Below are 23,423 nucleotides of genomic sequence, written 5' to 3' on the forward strand. Positions count from 1 at the left end.
CCAACATTTTGGGAAATTAGCTTATAGTCTTCTCCAGAGAGACAAGAAGATAGATACCAGTTTCCTCTGCGTTCAGTAGAAATCTATCTGGCTGCACGTTAGCCTAGCTTAGCACAATGAATGGAAGCGGACAAGGTCGGTTAGCCTAGTAGCCCGTGTTCCTTTAACCATAAAAAACACAGCTTGCTTGAGTGGAGGGGATGTGTTATTCGGTTGATTGTAAAAATGTTTACCAGTAGATGTCCTCCAAGCACTCTTATTCCAACACTCACGTTTAAAATCCTTTGTATTTGAGGTTCACCCAAGATTCATGTCAGGGGTAACCGACATATATACTGTATAGATTACTGAAATAAGATTACAGATACTTTTGGAGAAATAGTCGATGATTGGATGGATTACTCAAGTGGACAATAATGATAGCATTCAAATTACACACTTAAATGTATTTATTTAATTGCACATTCAATTTTTGGAGGTAAAGCAATCAAAAAGTAATTGACATAACAGGTATTGATATATAATAAGCCAGGGACACCCATCCGAGAAGATATTAGATGTTGGATGGAATTCCAATCCATAATTCCATAACAGTCTATAATGTAATAGATGGGGAGTGAAACCTATGGTCAGAATAGTTATATAATACATGTAACTTTTACATATTCTCTCATTGGGTTAACTTCTAGTAATTCAAATATTAGTGGTATTAAACTATTGCTCATTTAGCTGGGGACACCCTGGAACTCCCCTGAGGACCCCACTTTTGAGAACCACTGGACTAGATTACAGATGACAATTCTAAGCAAATATTTTGTCACTGTAATGGATTACATTTTAAAAGTACCGTTCTCGGCCCTGGACACTATATAATCTGTAATATACTGTAACCTGATTCTGGTGGAAGTGGGTGAATGTAATGCAACTGTGGTCAGCAAGTCTTTACAACATGGGAGTCACAAGGCATTTCCTGTTCCTCTGGCTTTCATTACATCTGAATGAAGTGTCTCCATATCGCATGAAATAATGATATAAACACAGAGAAGACATTGATTAATGAGTGACCTCAAGTGAGATATTCTATATTTATAAAACTGTATGCATGGCTCAACAGTGCTCCAGACAGTTAAGCCACACCCCCTGCCCAGCTGGACCTATAGGGAGAAGGTTGAGACAATGTGATTTTTAGGAGAAAAACTAAGTAAATGTTAGGCCTCTATTTTTCTGATAGAAGTATAGACTCAGTAGAGGACACGTCTTACATATTAGGCCTCAAGAGAAAAGTATTAATTTGGTGTTAAATATTTGAACATCAACACAATTTCCATAACTTTATAGATACAGCTGAGCAGCCAATTGTCTAATAATTATTTTTTAGATAATATAGGCACATAGAAATTGTTGCAATTCCTACACCGTTCACCTGATTCTGATGTAAATACCCTCAAATTAAAGCTGGAAGTCTGTACTTAATTGTTTCATTTCAAGTCCACTGTGGTGGTGTACAGAGCCACGATGGTGAAGATTGTGTCACTGTCCAAATAATTATGGACCAGTTCAGCTACCATGTGTATCAGTTCAGCTACTATGTGTATCAGTCCAGCTACCATGTGTATCACTTCAGTTACTATGTGTATCACTTCAGTTACACATTAATTAACATTTTTGTAAATGTGCCAGTTTTAACCAACCGGCTATATATATATATTGGCAGGGTTGTCATGTTTGATGTGTTGCTGTTGGCAGGGTTGTCATGTTTGATGTGTTGACAGGGTTGTCATGTTTGATGTATTGCTGTTGGCAGGGTTGTCATGTTTGATGTGTTGCTGTTGGCAAGGTTGTCATGATGTGTTGCTGTTGGCAGGGTGGGTTGTCATGTTTGATGTGTTGCTGTTGGCAGGGTTGTCATGTTTGATGTGTTGCTGTTGGCAGGGTCGTCATGTTTGATGTGTTGCTGTTGGCAGGGTGGGTTGTCATGTTTGATGTGTTGCTGTTGGCAGGATTGTCATGTTTGATGTGTTGCTGTTGGCAGGGTCGTCATGTTTGATGTGTTGCTGTTGGCAGGGTCGTCATGTTTGATGTGTTGCTGTTGGCAGGGTCGTCATGTTTGATGTGTTGCTGTTGGCAGGGTCGTCATGTTTGATGTGTTGCTGTTGGCAGGGTCGTCATGTTTGATGTGTTGCTGTTGGCAGGGTTGTCATGTTTGATTTACTAGAGATTTCTTTCCATGAAAAGGTTACATATAGTGCATGTTTTGTCTCAACACACTTCCCAGATCTAGCTATGCAAGGGGGCACGGTTAACACAGGCTCTCTTAATATGGTCTCCAGAGACTCCCCTAAATGTCCCCCCTATATTGGGCCCGGCCGTCTAGCTCCGTTTCCCTAGCAGATGCAGGACCAGCTCCTCGTCCTCAGCCAGGGAGAGGCCCGTGTCTAGGGGCTGGGCGGCAGGAATGGTGTGCTGGCGCCTGGCCCTCTTGCTCTTTACTGGCTCCTCCACTTCCTCCTCACTGCTCTCGCTGCTGTCAGTGTGGCTGCGCTTCCTCGCGCTGTGGGCCGGGGTGCTCTGCTCCTCCTCCTCCTCCTCTGTCGAGTCAGGTCGTTCTTTGTCTGGGTCGGGCAGTGTGCTGGGGTCAAACTCTTCACCGTCATTGTCCAGGTATGCCACAACCTCTTCTTCCTCCTCCGACTCCTCCTCCTCACTATCCTGCTTGGTGGCTTCCCTTCTACCAACCCGGGCCTTCAGCCTCTTCTCTCTGTGTTTCTCTTTGATTTTGCGGGTGAACTCCACCTTGTCGTGCTCCTGGTCCTCACGCCGCAGCCTCTCCTTGGCCTTCTCCACGTTGATACCCGATATCTCCTCATCCTCCTCATCCTCCTCCTCGTGGTTCAGTGCACTTGTCCGCTGGGCGGGTGGCCACTGCTGCACAGCCGCTCCCTCCTCGGTGAACGTCATCTTGGTGTTGACCTGGAAGCTTTTCTTTAGCGCCTTCTTGGCCACTTTGATCTTTGTCCGTTTTTCTATTTTCCTCTGGGATATCTCTGCATCTTCATCATCATTACCCTCTCCACCCTCTTCAACCACCGTGTGACTGAAGACGTCTTTCCTCTTAACTGTCAGCAGGTCCAAGTCCAGATTATCCTCATCGTCACCGCCAAAGTTTAGGGTCTTTGGCTCCTTCTCCTGCCCGTCATAATCTGCCTCCTTTTCATCATCCGAGCTCTGGCTTTCTGTGTTGGGATCTCCTCCTCTTAATTTGACCATGATCCTCTTTATCTCAGGGTCCTCTTCCTCCTCAGACTGCTCTTGCGCCCTCTCTCCCTCCTCTATGGTGCTCTGCTTCTGCTTTTTGTACAAAAAGCGCACCCTTGGAGCCACGGCGAGGCCCAGAGACTGGGCGAATTCCTGGAGGTCGATTTTTAACACGTCGAAGATGTCTTTGTTCTTCATCAGGTAGATAGAGCGCAGGTAAGAGATGAAGCAGCGCTGCGCTCGCTCCTTCTGCTCCATGTCCTGCGCCAGGAAGGACTCCATCTTCAGCTGCACGGCCTGAAGTTTGTCCGGGTTCACCTGGATCTTGTTGATGGGGACCTTCTTCTCTTGGAGCCGAGCGACCATACCCCTCTCCTCCGAGGGTATCAGCACCAACAAGGCCTCTCCTCCCTCCTTGTACCTGGCGGTGCGCCCCACTCTGTGAATGTACGTGTTGGCGTCTTCCGGGCAGTCGTACTGCAGCACCCAGTTCACGGAGGGAAAGTCCAGGCCCCTGGCCGCGATGTCGGTAGCGAAGAGCACGGCGTTCTTCTTCCTGATGAAGTCGTTGTAGATGTCCACCCTCTTCATCTGCTGCTGCTTGCCGTGCAGCGCCAGGATGGGCGTGCCGGGACGCAGCCGGCAGAAGACCCGGTACAGGTACTGCACCTCCTTGCAGCAGGCGAAGAAGACTATAATCTTCTTATGCAGGTGGTTCCTAATGAACGAGTAGAGCATGTTGACCTTCTGACGGAGCTCACACACCACGTAGTTCTGCTCCAAGGTGGCAGGCGTGCTGAACTTGGCCTTCTCGTGGACCGACACATACTCCGGGTCTTTGAGGCTGAGGCGGGCGAGGTCCTTGACCGACTTGGTCTGCGTGGCTGAAAACAACAGCGTCTGACGCGTCTTGGGGAGGTTCTCCACTATGGCATTGATGGTCTCCGCGAAGCCCATGTCGAGGATGCGGTCCGCCTCGTCCAGGATCAGCATGTGCAGGTTGGAGGCGTGGAAGGTGGCAGTCTGGTCCATGTGCTGGAGCAGCCGCCCGGGGGTGCAGATGACGATGTTTGTCCGGTGGATCTGCTCCGACTCGCCTTTCAGGTCTTTCCCGCCGATGATGAGTCCCGCTGAGAACTCGTGGTTCTTGCCCACCTTGCGGAGCACCTGGAAGGTCTGGTAGGCCAGCTCTCTGGTGGGGGATATGATGAGGGCCCCCAGGCCGTCCATGGCCGTCCACTGGTGACGGTACAGACACTCCATCACAGGGATGAGAAAGGCCAATGTTTTCCCAGAGCCGGTCTTCGCAGCACCGAGTACATCTTTCCCCTGCAGAGCGAAGCCGATCGTCTGCCTCTGTATTTCGGTAGGTTGTCGATACTCTGCTTCCACCAACCCTGGGTAGAAGAAAGTAGAAAGTTACAGTGTTAAGAATCAAGTGTTTGAATTGATAGATTGATTTTATTCATAGATATAGCAGACATCAAATCCAAGGGATAACATGTAAAAGCACAGAACACTTGGTCCCTGATGGCATAAAAAAAAGACAGACAGTAACACATAACATTAACCACAATACATCAAGTACATTCAAAATATAACAATCACAATCAATGTGTCCTACTGCAATTACAATTATGCAACACCTGCCTGTCTATCTCTCCCTCTATCTTACCCCAGATATGAGCCCAGACCTGACGTCTAAACCACTCTCTTACCCCAGAGGTGAACCCTGACCTGACGGTCTAAACCCCTCTTATCTTACCCCAGAGGTGACCTGACCTGACGTCTAAACCCCTCTATCTTACCCCAGAGGTGACCTGACGTCTCTAGCGGTGGCGGCGGAGAGGAGGAGCCTTGCTAAGCTCCACGCCATCATGGACAACCCCTCCCACCCACTACACACAGACTTGGCTGAAAGAAGGAGCACGTTCAGTGTAAGACTAAGACTCCCTAGATGTAACACTGAACGGCACAGGAAGTCCTTCATTCCGACAGCCATTAGACTCTATAACGCACCTCACTGCATCACTGAGCACAGGGTGGGCATTTTTTTTTTTATACTTCTCACAATCTTCCTGGACACTTTACATTTTGGCTGGATAGTTGTATATTTAAGATTTTAGAATGTATATACATACCAGAATGTATATCCCAGACAGTATTTTATTCTATTTTATTCTTATTTTTAATATTATTATATTTGTATTCTTATTTTAGTCCCATTGACTACCTACTAAATGTTTATTGTTGTTCAATGTGAGTGATCTGTAGTGCCGAATTTCCCTCGGGATGATTAAAGGATTTTTTTTTTTACTTTATTTTTTAGCGTTTATCGCTTTTCTGGTCAAGCATGACCGACAGTTGTAGGGTGAAACGGGAGAGAGAGCAGGGGGAGACATTCGGCAAATGACGGCGAGTCCGGGAATCGAACTCGGAGTCAACCAGATCCGTGACGCAGCACGGAGTCCCGCGACGCAGCGCGGTAACATGGTGTGCTACTGGAGCACCCCGATTAAAGGATTTCTATTCTATTCTATAGCTCCTTCAGGCTTGAGAAGCAGGTTAACTCTGTTGTCAGAGCTAGCTTTTTCTAGCTCAGGTTGCTGGCAAAAGCTAAACCCTATCTTCCCCCTAAAGGCCTAGAGAGAGCAATCTACGCCCTGATTACTAGTGATGTGTCATTTGAAGCGAGGCATAGATGCTTGTGTCGAGTAATCTAAGAATATTTGTGTATCGAGGCGTGTATCGGTGACGTATGTGATGACGTCCGAAGCCTCGCTCCGCGGCCACTGATTCAGGAAATGGCTTCGGGGTTGGTGCGCAATTTGAAGTATAAGGCAACGAAACGCAATGGACATTTACTATCCCTTCACATTGTGTTGACATAGGAATTCATTATGCGTTTCTTTGTGTTGGAGAACCCCTGGAGTACTGGGAAAGACAAATAAATGTGTATCCTCCTAACGTATATAACAGAAATGGTACCTCGAGGCACAGTCACGAATGGACTTCAAGCGTTGTGAAGTGACTCGCCAAGTCGCCATCACTACGGATTACCTCGCGGCTCGACTATTGTAACTCCCTTTATGTAGGTTTAGAGCAGTCCACCTTACACCACCTACAAATGGTACAAAACGCTGCGGCACAACTCCTGACTGGCACATGGAAGCAAGAACATATAACACCTGTCCTATCCGCCCCCTTCACTGGCTTCCAGTCCAGTGCAGGATTGATTTTAAACTGTTATTGATTGTCTTTAAAGCCCTGAATGGCCTTGCGGCCTCCCTACCTTGCAGATCTCCTGCATTTCCACACCCCGTCCAGAGGTCTGAGGTCCTCTAACCAGATGCTCCTGGACGTCCCCAGAGCAAGGCTAAAAAAAACCTGGAACAGTCTACCTGCTAATATAATATTAGGTCTGCTCAGTCACTTGCCACTTTTAAATCGCTGCTTAAAACCCATCTATTCAGCCTGGCCTTCTAAATCACTTGTGCAGAGCATCCGCTTAGTTTTAATGTGATTTTAATGTAGGCCTATTATATACGTTTTAATTGTTTGATATGGTTTGAGTATAGTACCTTGTATTTTTGTGTAAATTGTTCAGCACTTTGTCAACTGCTGTTGTTTAAAATGTGACCAGTATGACTTACTACCATAGTATACCTGTATCACTGTACATAATACTGTATCAGATTAGCATTAACCCTTTCACTGCCGCACTACAAAACGGTTAACCCTTTCACTGCGACAATACACAGAAGGTTACCCTTTCACTGCCACCCAACAGCCGGCTAACCCTTTCACTGCCACACGACAGAAGGTTAACCCTTTACTGTCACACAACCGACGAGTACTCAATAGTACTACTCATGTATTATATATTCCATTTTAATCACCATTGTGATTGTATTGTTATTAATGCACGTCACTGTTACCATGGCACTCTGGTTGGATGCCAACTTCTTTTGCTGTATGTCAAAACATTTGAATCGAATCTAATTGCGTGTCTCACCTTTCAATGTTTTACTGGAGAGGGGGAAATCGTTAAACTTCACAGCATCCTTGGCGTTGATCTGGTCGTATTGACTGACAAGGATTTGGATGAGGTCTCGCTCCAACTGCCAGTCTGGTTTATCAGTCTCCTTTTTATCCTTCTTGACTCGTGCTTTGATCTTGTTGTATCTCTTTTTCCACTTCTCGAAGTTCTCCACGGGGTCGCTGATTTCGAGATCCTCATCCACTAAATTCTTCGTCGTCTTGAAGGCGGACTTCTGTATCCGTGACTTATCCATGATTTAATGTCTTATAGTTTGCGAAATAAACGAACACGTCTTATGATTTCAGACAGCGTGAGCAGCAGAAACATACATGCATGCGACCAAACGTGACGTGTTAATCGTGCGACGTTCTGGCTACAACAACGCTGCTTACGTGATTTACGTTAGTTAATAGGTGCGTTAGTTACGTTATCTTCTAAACTTAGATTCCCCTTCTTAGATTTTCCATAAACAATTCGATATTTTAGCAGAGCGTGTGATAAAATATTTGGACAAACGCGGAATTCAGACGTTTCCCGAAAAAATGAAAAAAATATACTAAAACTTTGCGGAAGAGGTTCTTTGCTAATCCAAGCTTTACCTGAAATAAACATTGATCGCAACAATGAGTTTGTCCGTGTAGAAACACATACATCTCTCATTGATCCGCGTGCCCAGTTTTTGATTGATTGATTGAGTAAATATTCAGAAAGAGATACATTTATGTTTAAATTAGATGAGTATGGAATTAAATAATTTAATGTGAACCTTTATTTCGTAAAGTATTTTATTCATCATCATTATTATTATTATTATTATTATTATTATTATTATTATTATTATTATTATTATTATTATTATTATTATTATTATTATTATTATTATTATTATTATTATTATTATTATTATTATTATTATTATTATTATTATTATTATTATTATTATTATTATTATTATTATTATTGTATTGACTATTGTATTTGATTATTTGGGGGAGGAAAGAAAACGCGGAAGCACACTCCAACATAGTTGGTGGGTGGCGGTAGAGAAACTTATTGGATGCCGACCGCCGTAAAACAAAACAGAAGAAGAAGAAACGACATCAACAAGGCCTTCTGTCAGCTCCGACCTGCACACATCCAAACAGCTTCCATCGTACCTGCAAGTGATGCTATACAAGGCATGGCAGAGAGACAGGATAATGAGGTAACGGTACCGTTAGATAAATAATATAGCGAACGATAGTCTGTCACAATCATGTCCCTGTTTACTTTGGTAGTTGTCTATTTATCTAACTAACTAATATTCGATATTTTCTGGGGCAGCCATAAAGCAGTCCTAAGTTTCCAACCGAATCTCAATATACAAGTCAGGTAACTGACATGTCTGAAGACTCATGGACACTGCACAGGCTTTTTTGCTAAGACATGCATCACAGTTGGAAGTAATGTGCCTTAATTAAATATCATATTATGGCTACATAAAAACCAGTAGGTCCAATATACTGCACACTGCACAGCATTCAAACTAAAACAACTATTTCCCTCAAATCAGTTCAGCATCACTGGACAGAATGTGGATGGTGACAATGTGTACTGAGAATGACCTAGTATTCTCATAATTTACTGTAGATGTTATGTTTGCAGATCTATGCATAGTGTTTCCCCACAGAAGGCTAGTATGAGTTTATTTGAGGTGGTAACAGCCTGGAATGGGCCACACTCAGCCTGGCAGTGGACAGGACTGTGTGCATGCAAAACTAGAAATATGTATCAGTTTGGGAAATCTTGCAGTCGCCCGTCTTGATATTGTGGTGGGCAATTGCTAATACATTTAAGTATAAGTATTTCTGAGCTTAAGGGAGACGTCTGGTCCTCACAACTTCACTCACTCCTGTCTTGTTATGTTCATAAAAAAATTAAGTCATATTGCAATCCGACACCCCGGTGTTGCTGCAGCAGACAATCACATACGGTGTTTCAGACATACTGTAGTCGACATGTGTCAACAAATGTACATGCCTGTTTGAATTTATGTTGTGCCGTTGTTACTGTAAAAATGTAATGATTGTGATATGATGATTGTTTAATGAGACGATGAGCTGTATGTGTATGTCACTGGAATTTCCCTGTGAGGGATCAATAAAAGATATCCTTATCCTTATTTTTTGATGTTTCAATATCAGTTGGAATTTGATATATTGAAGGAATAGGTTTAAAATAGCTGTGATCAAATGCATGCCTGTTTACCGGCTCTATTGGGAATGTGTTTAGGCTAAGTATGAATGAATGAATGAATGAATGAATGAATGAATGAATGAATGAATGAGAACTTTATTTAACAGATTGCAGAATGGGTACAATACAATACAGTACGGCTCAATACACACGATTGTTAAGGGGATGCAGACCTGAGAAAGACGTTTGTCTTGTTTCCATCAGGGTCCCCCCTTTTCAATTCATATAGACATTTATGACATACACAACATACATGACATTTATGGCATAGGGACATATAGGTATTTAGTACTGATACATTTGTGACATAAACGGTATTCAAATATACAGTACTGTTACCCCTAGATCCTGACAGAGTATATACATATGATGGGGAGGGGACTGTACATTAGGAGGGGGTGGGTGGGTGGGAGAGAAATATACATTCGGCGGGGAGGGAATATATAAATGCGGTGGGGAGGAGACTGTCTATTAGGAGGTGGTGGGGGTTTTGGGCATTTACGGTGGCCAGTTTCGAATTGCAGCCTCCCGTAGGTGCTCTTTAAGAGCGGTTTTGAATGTGGGTAGGGATTCACATTCCTTTACAGCTTTGGGTAGGGCGTTCCACATTGATGTGGCATAATTGCGAAACGTGTTTAGTCCCTTGTTTGAGCCGAATCTGGGTTTAACATGATTTGTTGAGCTTCCTCTGGTGTAGTGGTTGTGGTATTCACTGACCTTTGGGAAGTATTTTGACATGTACATGGGTACCTTAGTGGTGTAGTGTATCTTGTAGACCAGGCCCATTGCAAGTTGCTGTACTCTGTCGTCTACTCTAAGCCATCCTAGGTTGTCAAAGTGGGCCGGGGTGAGGTGGGTTCTGGGGGTAAGGTCAAGCAGTAGTCTGACCAGTTTGTTTTGTGATGTTTGTAATCTTGTTTTTAGCGCCTTTTGAGGTGCTTTGGTACCATGAGGTGCAAGCATAGTCGTAGTACCCTTGAATGAGTGCTCCTGCCAGAGTCTTCAGGGTATTCTTGTTTACCAGAGAGGAGATCCGGTACAAGAATCTAGTTCGTTGGTTGACTTTTTTTATTACATTGGATCGGATGCCATTTTGTCACAGGAAAGATTTGCCTCTAGGATGGAACCCAGGTAGGTAATTTCGTCTTTCCTTGTGACAATATTGTCACCCACTGTAACTGAGAAGCCGTCGGTCTTGCTGAGTTTGTTATTTGTTATTTGTCATCTGTGTCCTTGTAAGGTGGAGGAGGCAGACCAGGTGTACCTGCTGATGAAGGAGGAGTACCGCATTTCTAGGAATGTGCGACTAGCGTGGTTCCTTGGTAAACTTAACCAGGTCATATGGCCAGCCTCAAAGTCTGAACTGGTGGGTTAAAAAAACGATTTATTTATCAAAAAATTATGATGTATTTAAGGAGATATTGTTATTAGAATATTTGGTTGTTAGGATTTACTGATGTTATGTTCAATTCTTCACATGCAGCTGAACTCAGAGAATGAATTGGACTTGCTGAGCATCTTGCCAAAAGGATGGCAGCCAGATTTCTCCCCATCTACTTCCCCCTACATGCTGGTTCCATCCACCCGGGCCACCTTCCTGGCTCGGCGGTACCGCTTTATCATAGAACTGGACCTCAGCCCGTCAACTGGGATTGTGGTAAGATGGCCTATCTTGACTTGCGTCTGTTTGGATTCGTTATTATTATTATTTTTTACGTTGGTTACATTTTCTTTTTCTCCTTTTTCTATTTTTTCTCCCATCCCAATTTAGCCATGCCAATTCTCCCCTCCCCTGTCTTGAACGTTGCTCGCATATGCCCCCCACTGGTCGGTTGTAGGGAGGATAGAAGCCTTGCATCACATGTCCCCTCCGATACATGTGGAGGCAGCCTGTCACATCTTTTCACCTGCCAGCGTGGACTCTCATTCGGCGAGGTGTAACGTGTGGGAGGCTCACACTACCCCCGCCATTTTCCTGTCTCTGCTGTGCAGGCGTCCCTCAACCGACCTGTAGGAGTCGCTGTCCACAACGTCCAGATTACCACCCATCGACTTCCACCCGCTAACTCTGCCAATTGAGTTAGGCCTAACAAAAATAATGGTTTGTTTCCGGTTGCCGACCGACCCTGCCGATTTAGGTGCGACCCAATATATTTTATGAGTTAAAAAAAATATATATATATAAAAAAAAAAATCCTTTTTATTTTTTATTTTTTTTATAATAAAGTTTCATAGACATCTTAGTCAAACCTTTAGTATTATGGATATTAAACATGCTGGCAGAGTACATGCATCCATGTTGTTGTGAACATTTTAATTAAATAAAGAAATTCCCTATCCATAGTCGCCGTGGGAAAGAATAAAAAAAAAATTCCCTACCAACCAACTGACAACCAACAGGAAACAAACAATATTTTTTTTTATGCCCTAGTATGACGGCCGGCCCAAGCCGGAGTCGAACCCGGTGTCTCTTGCGTTGGTGACGAGCGCAATGTCCGCTGCGCCACCCAGCCGCCACGTTGGCTACATTTTCAAACATCTATACAGACCTCTTCACAGGATGGTTTGCTGGGGTGTATAGCAGCATGTTTCTGAAAAAGAAAGTTGGATGTCAACACCCTCCTAGCAAACGTGCTAAATGTCTTTATGTAATGCCACAACTATTTTGGGTGACTGCCGCCAACAGGTGATTGTGTCCGTCTACTCCTGATTCCTCCTTTCTGTGTGTTGCAGGATGACGGCACGGGGGAGATGATCTTTGACGAGGTGTTTAATGCCTTGTCGAGATGTCTTGCCGGCCTGGCACGGCCTTTCAAAGTCCCCGGCACCGATCTGGTTTTTCAGCCTGAGATATTCATCACCATAATGGCCTACTCCTCCATCATTGGTCTCAGTTCTCATCAGGTGATTGGCTCGCATATGATGCTATCACTGTGTTGACCAGTCATCATGACAAGGGCAAAGGTTTCCATGCATCATCTTATTGTAGTTTGGTGTTTTTGGTCAAAGGACCTTTTCCCACTTACGTTAAAGGTAAGTTCAGAATTTTGGACGTCTAGCTTTATTTCCATCTTACCAATGATGTTGTCAATCATCAGAGTCTTTTCCGGCACAATCCATTGTGCTCTTCGTATTGAACACCTGCAGGTCAGTGGGACCAGACTCCAGTCTGTACATGCAGCTCAGTGGGGCCATGCTCCAGTCTGTACCTGCAGCTCAGTGGGGCCACACACCAGTCTGTACCTGCAGCTCAGTGGGGCCACACTCCAGTCTGTACCTGCAGCTCCATGCTCCAGTCTGTACCTGCAGCTCAGTGGGGCCATGCTCCAGTCTCTACAAGCCCTTAAATAAACGCTGAACCCTGCTGGCTTGAGTATTTGTTTCAGGGCTTGTACAGATTTGAGCGTGGCCCCATTGACTTTGCACTCGCTTCATGGATAACTAGCCAGAGCTGTGGGTAATCCAATTGACCACCAATCGACAACTTCATTGGTAAGTAGGAAATAGGACTCTGGGTCCAAAATGATCCTTCTCCTTTAAAAAAGGTCAAATCGCAACAAACGATGGCAGGTGTGTGCAGGAGCTTTTTCATGGATGTTTAAACTCTGGGGCTTGATTCCCCAGTAGTGTACTTGTTGTTGTCCCTCCCATTCAGCCATGACAGCCACTGAGATGGAGACTTTGGTTGTTTCTTTTCCCCTCCCATAGGTGCTGGTACAGGGCTGCCAGCTGGACCGCACAGACCTGGACCACTTCCTGCAGCAGATCTACCAGCAACTCAGAGCAGTGGAGAACAGCGTAGCAGAGGTTCTACAGCAGCAGCACGAGCAGGCAAGCAGTGTAGCAGAGTTTCTACAGTAGCAGCATAGCAGAGGTTCTACAGTAGCACCATAACAGAGGTTCTACAGTAGCACCATAACAGAGGTTCTACAGTAGCAGCATAGCAGAGGTTCTACAGTAGCACCATAACAGATGTTCTACAGTAGCACCATAACAGAGGTTCTACAGTAGCACCATAACAGAGGTTCTACAGTAGCACCATAGCAGAGGCTCTACAGTAGCACCATAACAGAGGTTCTACAGTAGCACCATAGCAGAGGTTCTACAGTAGCAGCATAGCAGAGGTTCTACAGTAGCAGCATAGCAGAGGTTCTACAGTAGCAGCGTAGCAGAGGTTCTACAGTAGCAGCATAGCAGATGTTCTACAGTAGCAGCATAACCGAGGTTCTACAGTAGCAGCATAGCAGATGTTCTACAGTAGCAGCTTAGCAGATGTTCTACAATGGAGAGTAGAGTAGCTGGTAGACCCAACGTCAAGTTATGAGGTTGTTATGTAATGAGGTGAAAGTACCATAGACCAGAAAACAAATGCTTGCCAATTAGGTGTGACGTAATGTAAATATGTGAAAATCCATGCTGTTTCTCATGCTAGCTCTGGCTAGTTAGCCACAAACCAATGCAATGTCAATGGGGTCAAGCTCTTGTCTGTACAAGCTGACAGCTGTACACTGAAATGCACTCCACGGGGCACACAGAGAATTTTTCTGTTGTCTTCAGTCCGCTTGTCAAGAGCTCGACCCCATTGACTTTTAATTGGTTTGTGGCTAACTAGTCAGAGCTAGTATGAGGAACAGCATGGATTGGGCTGAGATGCAGTTCATTTTTTACAAAAATCATTATACCGTCCAAAAATAAGAGAAATATTGTGATATCACATTGCCCATATATATAATATATATATAATATTTCTTTATTTATGTTTTACATCGGTTTACCTGTTATTTCCGTCTAGACTGAGGGGTACATGCTGAGCTCTGGGCTTCATGGTGACAACGTAGAGGAGCATCCCCACCAGAGGAAGCATTCCGTTACCATGGTGACCGCTGACGTCGGGCTCGTCAGTATGGTGAGGCAGGGAATCCTAGCCCTCCAGCTCCTGCCCCCCAACTCCAGTGCAGGTGGGTTGGTCCAAAACACAGCGTGATGTCAGTGGTCCCTCTTTCCAATACAGTATCATGGTAGCTAAAGAGGATGCTGCCATCCCACCATCTAAAATGTCACCGGTAATAACTTTAATCGGTGGGCGTAGCTGTTATGACCAGAAGAAGATTTACTTCATTGTCAATTTTACATGTGGCAAGTGAAATCTTCGCACAACCTTCCTAGTTACATTAGCACACAGGAACAGGATAATTCACATGTTATTCCTGTGGAACAGAAACAGCATAATTCACATGTTATTCCTGTGGAACAGGAACAGCATAATTCACATGTTATTCCTGTGGAACAAGAACAGCATAATTCACATGTTATTAATAACGGGATCATTCACATGTTATTCCTGTGGAACATGATAATTCACATGTTATTCCTGTGGAACAGGATCATTCACATGTTATTCCCGTGGAACAGGATCATTCACATGTTATTCCTGTGGAACATGATCATTCACATGTTATTCATGTCCCTGCCCACTTTGACAACCTAGGATGGCTTAGAGTAGACGACAGAGTACAGCAACTTGCAATGGGCCTGGTCTACAAGATACACTACACGACCAAGGTACCCATGTACATGTCAGAATACTTCCCAAAGGTCAGTGAATACCACGACCACAACACCAGAGGGAGCTCCACAAATCATGTTAAACCCAGATTCGGCTCAAACAAGGGACTAAACACGTTCCGCAATTATGCCACATCAATGTGGAACGCCCTACCCAAAGCTGTAAAGCAATGTGAATCACTACCCACTTTCAAAACCACTCTCAAAGAGCACCTACGGGAGACTGCAATTAGAAACTGGCCCCTGTAAATGTCCTAACCCAACCCCCTCCAATGTACAGTAAATGTCCCGACTCTAACCCAATAATACACAAGACCCTCTTCTTGGAACCAAGTAAGGTTACGTCGATATTCCAATGTACAGTCGCCCCCCCCCCCCCCGCCTACCCAACCCCCACCCTCCCAACCACCTCCAATGTACAATTCACCCCCCCACCCCACCTACCCAACCTCCTCCAATGTACAGTTTCTACGTCAAATGTATATACTCTTTTCTTAGACGCTTTTTTGTATCACAAACAGTACTGTATTTGTAAATCTGGTATGTCATAAATGTATAGATGTAGCAGTACTGTCTATCTGTATGTCATGTATGTCATATATGTTATGATGAATTGAAAATGGGGGACCCTGATGTAAACCAGATGAAAGTCTTTCTCTGGTCTGCATCCCGTTAACAATTGTGTGTATTGAGCCGTACTGTATTGTACCCATTCTGCAATCTGTTAATAAAGTTTTCAATCAATCAATCAATCAATACGTATGGTCTTGGTCTTGTTGCAGACTATTATTAAAGATAACATGATGATACGTATGGTCTTGGTCTTATTGGAGACTAATTATGATTTATTTGTCCTCAGGTATAATTATCATCACAGATGGAGTGACTAGTGTTCCTGACGTAGCTGTGTGTGAGACCCTGCTGAACCAGCTCAGGAGTGGAACCATCGCCTGCTCCTTTGTGCAGGTAAACAACATACAAGCACCGTGGACGCCACAGTAGTCATTTGTTATTCAGGTCACCTGATCTGTTTGTTGAAAACTAGTTGTCTTTGTGAAGCCTTCTGATGGTGTTTTGTGTTTTAAGTTTTCCAATGACTGATGATGTTTTGAAATTGTACAATCTAGCGATGCTACTTTTGATTGTTGTGTGTAACATTCATAGTTAACAGTCGCAGGGTGTCAAATCTTAAAGGGGCACTTCATCCAAAAAATTATTATTACATTTTGATGGAGTGTTTCTATTTCAACCGGTGTGGCTTTTATAGTCTTCTAGGCACCGGTTTATTGGCCCTGGAAACTCACAGACCAATCGCAGCATGGTGAATCATCTCACATGACACTACTTGAGTAGTAGATTAATCCAATCTGTGCATTCCGATAAACATTGTGACTTGAGTCAGTGAGATACACACACACACACAGACAGTGGAAAGACGAGTCAACATTCAGAGAAAAGTAATTTCACGTGGCGCGCTCTAAAAAGAGAAGAGTAGACGGCAGAAAGGGAGCTTTTAATCAAGAATGGACAGACTCTTACATGTTCATTCTTCCAACAGGCAGTTCAAAGCCAGTATCTCATGTTCCGCGATTATACATTTTTTTGATCTACTTTTTCTCCTCCTATTTTTCTGTATTTTTCTCCCATCCCAATTTTAGTCGTTATGCCAATTCCCCCCTCCCCTTCATGGTCGTTGCGCACATTTGCCCCCCACTTGCCGGTCTAGGGAGCCCTGAAGTCTATCGCATGCTTCCTCCGATACATGTGGAGACAGCCAGCAGCCTCTTTTCACCTGACAGCGAGGACTCTCACTGGGGAAGTGTAACGCGTGGGAGGATCACACTACCTCCCCCAGTTCCCTCCCTCGCTGTGCAGGCGCCCTGACCGACCTGTAGGAGTCGCTGTTTACAACGATCAGGACCCACCCCACCGGCTTTCCACCCGCTGACACTGCCAATTGTGTCAGTATGGACGACCGACCAAGCCGGAGGCACCGCGACAGCTGGATTCAATCCCACTGTCTCTGCGGTGGTAGACAGACGCTTAGTCCGCTGCGCTACCCGGCCGCCCGTGTTCCGCGATTATTAAGATTATTAAAATCGCTTCTACAAGACGAGGCATAAATCCTTTGAGAAAACATACGCACTCAAATCTGAACTGAGGGCACAGAAAATAAATTATCTAAAAGCCCAATATGATCCACCAGAATCCTGACACATTAATTTACTGCGCAGAAGAAAAAGGGAAACTACAAGCACTTTATTTTAAGATGCACATTTTTCAAAAGCTCTGTTATGTCTTTTATTTTTAAATGCAGCACTCATTTTGACTTGAAATGAGAAAAGAACATGTATTTATTGTTAGAATACTTATTAGTTCAATAGGAAAACTGACAATAAATATTGTAAAAATATTATTGAATTGTACTTTCTTCATTTGATTTGACAGTCAGTTGTCGACTACATACAGATACAACTACTAGGCTACTTCAATATATATGTCACTGAATCATAATGCATAACCGGACCTTTGCTTGAGGACATTTTCTCTTAACTGGACCTCTTTTAATTGTAATTGAATACCCATGATGTAGATGAGAAAATAGCAATACCTTCTCTTATAGGGACTGATGCCTTATAATTTCATTGAGCTGTAATTAACACAACACAAGGATTCAATGTCCCCGATTGGCATCACTGGTGGCCATATTCAAACTAATTCACTCTCACTGTCAAAATAAATGAATGTGTGCAAAACGGTCTAAAAGGAAAAATATCAAACTACAGACTCAAACAATAGAGGCCTTGCACAGAATGTTTGTGTAGTTCTCTTCCAGCATGGCTGCCTGTAACTACTTTCAAATAAAAATGCTTAATTTCTGTGTATTGGTATAGTCACTGGCAGAGTAGGTAAGACATTATGTAATGTTAAGTAATAAGACATCAAATTATTACATTTCTGTTAACACTTTCAGTGCCACCAGGTGGCGCCAGAGTTAGCGCTTGAATGCCACCATCCACTTTAATGTTATCGTTAATATCGCCTAATCTATGTTTTAAATTATGGCTATGTGTCTAATCTGCCCGTCGCTTATCAAAGAATCCTTTTCCAGTCAGTGCTGTCAAGGCAGATTGGTTTTTTATCGCTTCATTTCCGTTTGAGAGCATTTTGAAAAGCACCCGTTTTGAGGTAAAAAACAGTTCATTCTGGGCCATTCTGTAATAATCGTCTTTTACTGGAATATTCCAGAACGTCGATATTTGTCGGCCTATTTATGAATCGTTTTCAAATAAACGCTAGATGATCAATATTATACGTACATGCACGCCCATTAGAGCCGCGCACGGATAATCGCCGTGTTCATTTCCTCTTGGATTTTTACAGTGAAACCGATAAAGGACATTTCACAAAACAGCTTATATCTTCATCAAAATGAGTCTGATTATCCTAACACTGATAACATAGATTCCTTACCTGACATCAGATGGTATCCAACTGGTATATTCCAATTCCTGATCACCATTCGAAAAAATCGATAAGTGTATAGATCCAACGTGTGTACAGTAGCACACATGATTCCGCGGGGCTCAGAGGCTCCAGAATGAACTCTGATAACCCCGGCTGCATCAGTGGACTGGAAAATGTGGAGTACAGGATTTTTTTCCCCATCCATTTTCATTGAGTCCATTCCAAAATCCCTTATGTCATCTGGGAGACGATAGGGGGCGCTTTTTTCCACATCTGATCGCCGGCGGCTCTCGGGTAGACTAGGGACATATTCTAGACCTTTTCAACAAGTTAATATAGGTATTTGAGGTCCCCTAAACATGTCTGAGGTTTTCTGTTTAAAAAAAAAAGAAAAAAAAACTCATATTATGCATTTTAGCAGCCTCCATACCTCTCTGTTTCAGTTCTGTTCCCAATGGGCTGTTTCTGTGCCCATTATGTTTTATCGTACAAATATGATAATTATCGTACATCTAGCAGTGGTGCACGAGCCTGGAACGAATTTCAGATCCAACTTTCAGACTAGACGTTGCAGATCAAATATGACTCGAGGTCCAGCAATAATCTTGTCGTTAAAACATATTTTAGGTTCACCTGTAGGTGGAAAAGAGAAGATTTACATGTGAACCACCATCATGTACACGCAGATTTGATCAAGATATCCTCATGCGCACATTATTAACTACAGTGATTGTGGCTGCAATTCTGAATGGCTCGTTTCAAGTGGGGGGGTTCTTGTCACAGCAGAACTTCAGAAAATGCACAATACACATATTAAAAATGTTCTCACTGTTGGGACAACCCCTCATTCTGTAAAAACAATGCAACACACAGGAAAAGGCAATTTTCACAATAGGTCCCCTTTTAAGGGTTTAGAATCAAGAGGTTTATTTGTCACATACATACCAGGGCATACAGTGAAATGCGGGGTTGCAGTTGCAGTAGGTGTCTTTTTTTTCTTTTTGGTCATGTTGTTGGGTTTGCTTTTTGTCAGGTGGGTGGGGCTTACTCTTACGACTGCAGCTTTGGCTACATCCCCAACGTGGAGCTGATGAAGTTCATCTCCTTGGCGACGTTCGGCTCCTACCTGTCCAGCTGTCCTGAGCCGGACCCGAGGAGCCAGGAGATGAACAGCTACCACAAGTCCTTCCTCACCTACTCCTTCCTCAAGACCAACGAGTCCATGAACCCAGAGTACTACTGTGGTAAGACTGGGATCATATGGATGCACTGATTAGATAAGATTGAAATGTATTGTCATCATACAGCGCAAGTACAGTACAAACAAAAATAAGTTGCCATCTAACCAGAGTGCAAAGGTGCATTGACAATATACAATGTACAAGCAATTAATAATAATAATAATAATAATAATAATAATAATAATAATAATGCAGGACTTTAGAGAAGTCTTTATTTGGCATCCAAACGACACACATGCGATGGGCGGCACACACACACAGGAACACACACACATGCAATTTTTTGTGTCGCCGATGCGATTGAATTAAATGTTAACGTGGTTCCAAGTGGTCTGCTGTGCGCACAATCTGCCCATTTCACATTCTAATTATCTCTCTCTCAACACGACAACACACATCTATCTAACTTTACCAGATGACATGCTACAACATAGACTACACACAGCTATCATCCATGAGTTAACACTGCTGCTCATCATCAACATAGACTACACACAGCTATCATCCATGAGTTAACACTGCTGCTCATCATCAACATAGACTACACACAGCTATCATCCATGAGTTAACACTGCTGCTCATCATCAACAGAGACTACACACAGCTATCATCCATGAGTTAACACTGCTGCTCATCATCAACAGAGACTACACACAGCTATCATCCATGAGTTACTTAACACTGCTACTCATCATCAACAGAGACTACACACAGCTATCATCCATGAGTTTACACTGCTGTTCATCATCACACAATAATGCTTGCTACTGCATAATGTTGGCTCACTAGAAGAATACAGCGCACCTCCATGATAACTGTAATTTACTCATAATTTGTAGCAACACTTGTACAACTGACTGAAACTCATGTCCACAGTAGTACAGACTCCAGGGGCTTACAGTGATATGCTCATCATCAATCATCCGTATTGATCATCAACACTACTCAGAGAATAGCAATAGAAAGCGTGTGTACCATTTTGTCCCAAACAGTCATGGAGCCATCGGTCTCGTTCAGTTGACAGTGGACCTCATTCTCCGAACACAGTTACGAAAAAGTAAAGAAGACATTTGCTTCATAACGCCACTTAAGGACAGGACAATTCTGGCATACCTGAATAAATGGATCAATAAAGTCCGTATTAATTATATGTTGCGTTTTTTTCCTTCAAATGTAGCCAGGAGTAAAGACTCTAACCCTATCAAAACAGCAGGCAAAGTGTATATTTTCAGCACTACGTTTGTTTACCAATGATTTTAAGCTAAATATGAGTTCATGAATATCTTGGCGGAAACCGGATGAATTAGTTGCAAGGAAATAACGTGTCATGAAAGCGTTGTAGTCTTAACACAGAGGAGACCCTAATTCAGACCCATATTCAAAGTAATTTACTCTCAATAACTGTCAAACTAAATGAATGTGTGCAAAACTTGGTTTTAGATGTGTGTGAGATTATGGGCAACATAATTATTTGGTGAAGTGCCCCTTTTAATATTGATTGGTTCAGGTCTGCTGCAGAGAAACATTGATGGAAACACATGGTTAAATAGCTTGGTATGTATGAATGATGCATTTAAGAGTACTTCCTGTGCTAATCTTAAGTTCAAGTTCAAGTTTCAAGTTTCTTTAATAGTTGTCATACAGAAGTACAGAATACTTTTATACAAAATGCTTCTTACTGTTTCTCTCCAGAGACTGTGTTAGACAAGATAGTATGAAATAAAAATAAAAATAGTATAGCATGTAAAATAGAAGTGAAAATAGAGGTCACAGTGTTCAGTATAGACATATGTACAATGTTCGATGCAGAATAGAAGTAACTGAGTTACCATACAATATACAATATACTATGCAATGTACTAATATACAATACTATATAGTGCAGAGCAGAAATGGGATGAGGTACAATTTAGGTACAATTTACAGTAAGGTGTGCGAGTTGTAGTGCAAATCCTTTACCAATAAATATAAAGTGTAAAGTGTGTTTAGGTGTTCTAAAGTGTGTAAAGTGGGTGCTGCAGTGAGTTGCCCGTTTAAAGTGAGTGTGTGCGTGTGGATGTGTGTGCTGTGTGCATTTGATGGTTGCTGCATAGTGTTTATTGTTCGTTGAGCAGCCTGATGGCCTGGGGATAGAAGCTCCTTCTGAGTCTTTCCGTTCATTTGCATTTTTACTGCACTAGTTTCTGTTAATGTTAACGTTAGGTTATGACTATAACCAAGTTCTGTTAGTATAGCGACGCTCGGCATCGCTCTCTGCACTATCTCGCATACGTGCACGCGCACTGAATAAAGACCACAATGTACCTTTAATCCCAATATTTGTCTGACCACACCCCTATCAGCTTACCCATATAAGCAGGGGTGGGGCCACCCACTCTCCTCCTTCCCAAGCTTTCGCCACAAGGCGAGGTCAAAGGCTGCAGCGGCGTCGGATGCCGAGCGTCGCTATACTAACAGAACTTGGTTATAGTCATAACCTAACGTTCTGTATCGTATCGCTCTCGCTCGGCATCGCTCTCTGCACAAGGGAGGCCGAGCGAGAGCCAACGGCCGACAAATACACCCCGCTGACAGCCCCCCACAAACCATCAGAACAGGGAGGGCCGAGCCCCCCCGACCCACCCTAATGGCGGGCACCCCCCCTATTAGGGGCTTCACGGGAGGGCGACGGACCCGACCGTGCGAAGAGGCACTCAAGCAACTCAACGCACAGGGTGAGCAGACCGTGGCTTGACCCCACGACTACACACACGCACAACCCGCATGCCACCCGGGAACGAACGGAGGAACAACCTCGTTACTGCCCCCAGAATCACGGGGTCAAGGGCAAACCCAACCCCGTGGCAAGGCCGTAGCAGCGGAGCACGAAGGAAGACCCAGACCCACCAAAAGGACTGGACTCCCTAGAATGGGGGCCCGGAGAAGTCCATGATGCCAGCATCAAGACCCCACCAGGTGGGCACGTAGTGCCCCGCCCCCCACATCGCCAGCGTATTCGGACAAAGGCCCCTCAGTTACTGCACCTGGTATTCCCAGGCGGAATCCCATCCAAGTACTAACCAGGCCAGAACCTGCTTAGCTTCCGATATCGGACGAGATCGGGCGTGTTCAGGTTGGTATGGCCGTAAGCCGAGCGGGCCCCGTCCCCCCAATAGTACACCGCCTGGCACACTGACCCTGCAGAACAGGCAGTCAGCATGGCCGTAAGCACACAAAAAAGGTTAACCAACGGAAGCAGGCAGCGCACCGGGGAAAAACCAGGCAACAGGCTGTTAACCCTAGCCTGGAGACTGCGGACGAGACAGGCGCCAGAGGGGACAGCTGAACACAGCCGCCCCGGCGGAAGGAGCGTAAGCTGGCGGTGTTGCATGACCAAGCCTCCATTTAAAAACCCCCACCCAGAGGGGTCGAGGCAGAGAAGGCTGACACGATTGGCAGACGTCATGAACGTGCAGGGGCACCCTCAAACGGTGAACCCGGGAGTTGACACTGCTCCAACACACCAGGGAATCAACCACCTCGGTGTTACCCAATGCGGTGGTTGTTCCTATAACCCCTCAAGAAAAAACTCCAAAACACACCTGCGGGTATACACCGGCTATACCGCAGTACAAGTG

General features: G+C 44.1%; 2 protein-coding genes across 2 annotated transcripts in view; one reads left to right on the plus strand and one right to left on the minus strand.

Moving 5' to 3' along the window:
• Window positions 1-1,490: 1,490 nt before the first annotated feature.
• On the minus strand, window positions 1,491-7,712 carry ddx10 (DEAD (Asp-Glu-Ala-Asp) box polypeptide 10). Its single transcript, XM_084308994.1, has 2 exons — window positions 7,271-7,712; window positions 1,491-4,652 (listed from the first exon to the last, which is right to left on the minus strand). The coding sequence occupies exons 1-2, from the start codon at window positions 7,548-7,550 to the stop codon at window positions 2,371-2,373; spliced, it is 2,562 nt and encodes an 853-aa protein (XP_084165120.1). The 5' UTR covers window positions 7,551-7,712; the 3' UTR covers window positions 1,491-2,370.
• Window positions 7,713-8,477: 765 nt separating this feature from the next.
• The window catches only part of szt2 (SZT2 subunit of KICSTOR complex), a gene marked incomplete at its 5' end in the record, with an annotated part of 217,160 nt that continues 202,214 nt past the window's right edge, over window positions 8,478-23,423 (plus strand). The window contains 8 exon segments of the mRNA XM_084308487.1: window positions 8,478-8,501; window positions 10,773-10,898; window positions 11,016-11,189; window positions 12,266-12,436; window positions 13,241-13,372; window positions 14,325-14,490; window positions 15,957-16,063; window positions 19,599-19,809. Of these exon segments, the coding sequence (XP_084164613.1) occupies window positions 8,478-8,501; window positions 10,773-10,898; window positions 11,016-11,189; window positions 12,266-12,436; window positions 13,241-13,372; window positions 14,325-14,490; window positions 15,957-16,063; window positions 19,599-19,809 (1,111 nt within the window).

The sequence above is a fragment of the Notolepis coatsorum genome, assembly GCF_963971535.1.
Source record: "Notolepis coatsorum genome assembly, chromosome: 2".
NCBI classification, from domain to species: domain Eukaryota; kingdom Metazoa; phylum Chordata; class Actinopteri; order Aulopiformes; family Paralepididae; genus Notolepis; species Notolepis coatsorum.

Excerpts from the sequence above, each read along its gene's own strand:
- ddx10 (XM_084308994.1), bottom strand. The coding sequence starts at position 7,550 with ATGGATAAGTCACGGATACAGAAGTCCGCCTTCAAGACGACGAAGAAT. Across the intron at positions 4,653-7,270 it reads CTCCAGTAAAACATTGAAAG|GGTTGGTGGAAGCAGAGTAT; the intron begins GTGAGACACGCA and ends TCTTCTACCCAG.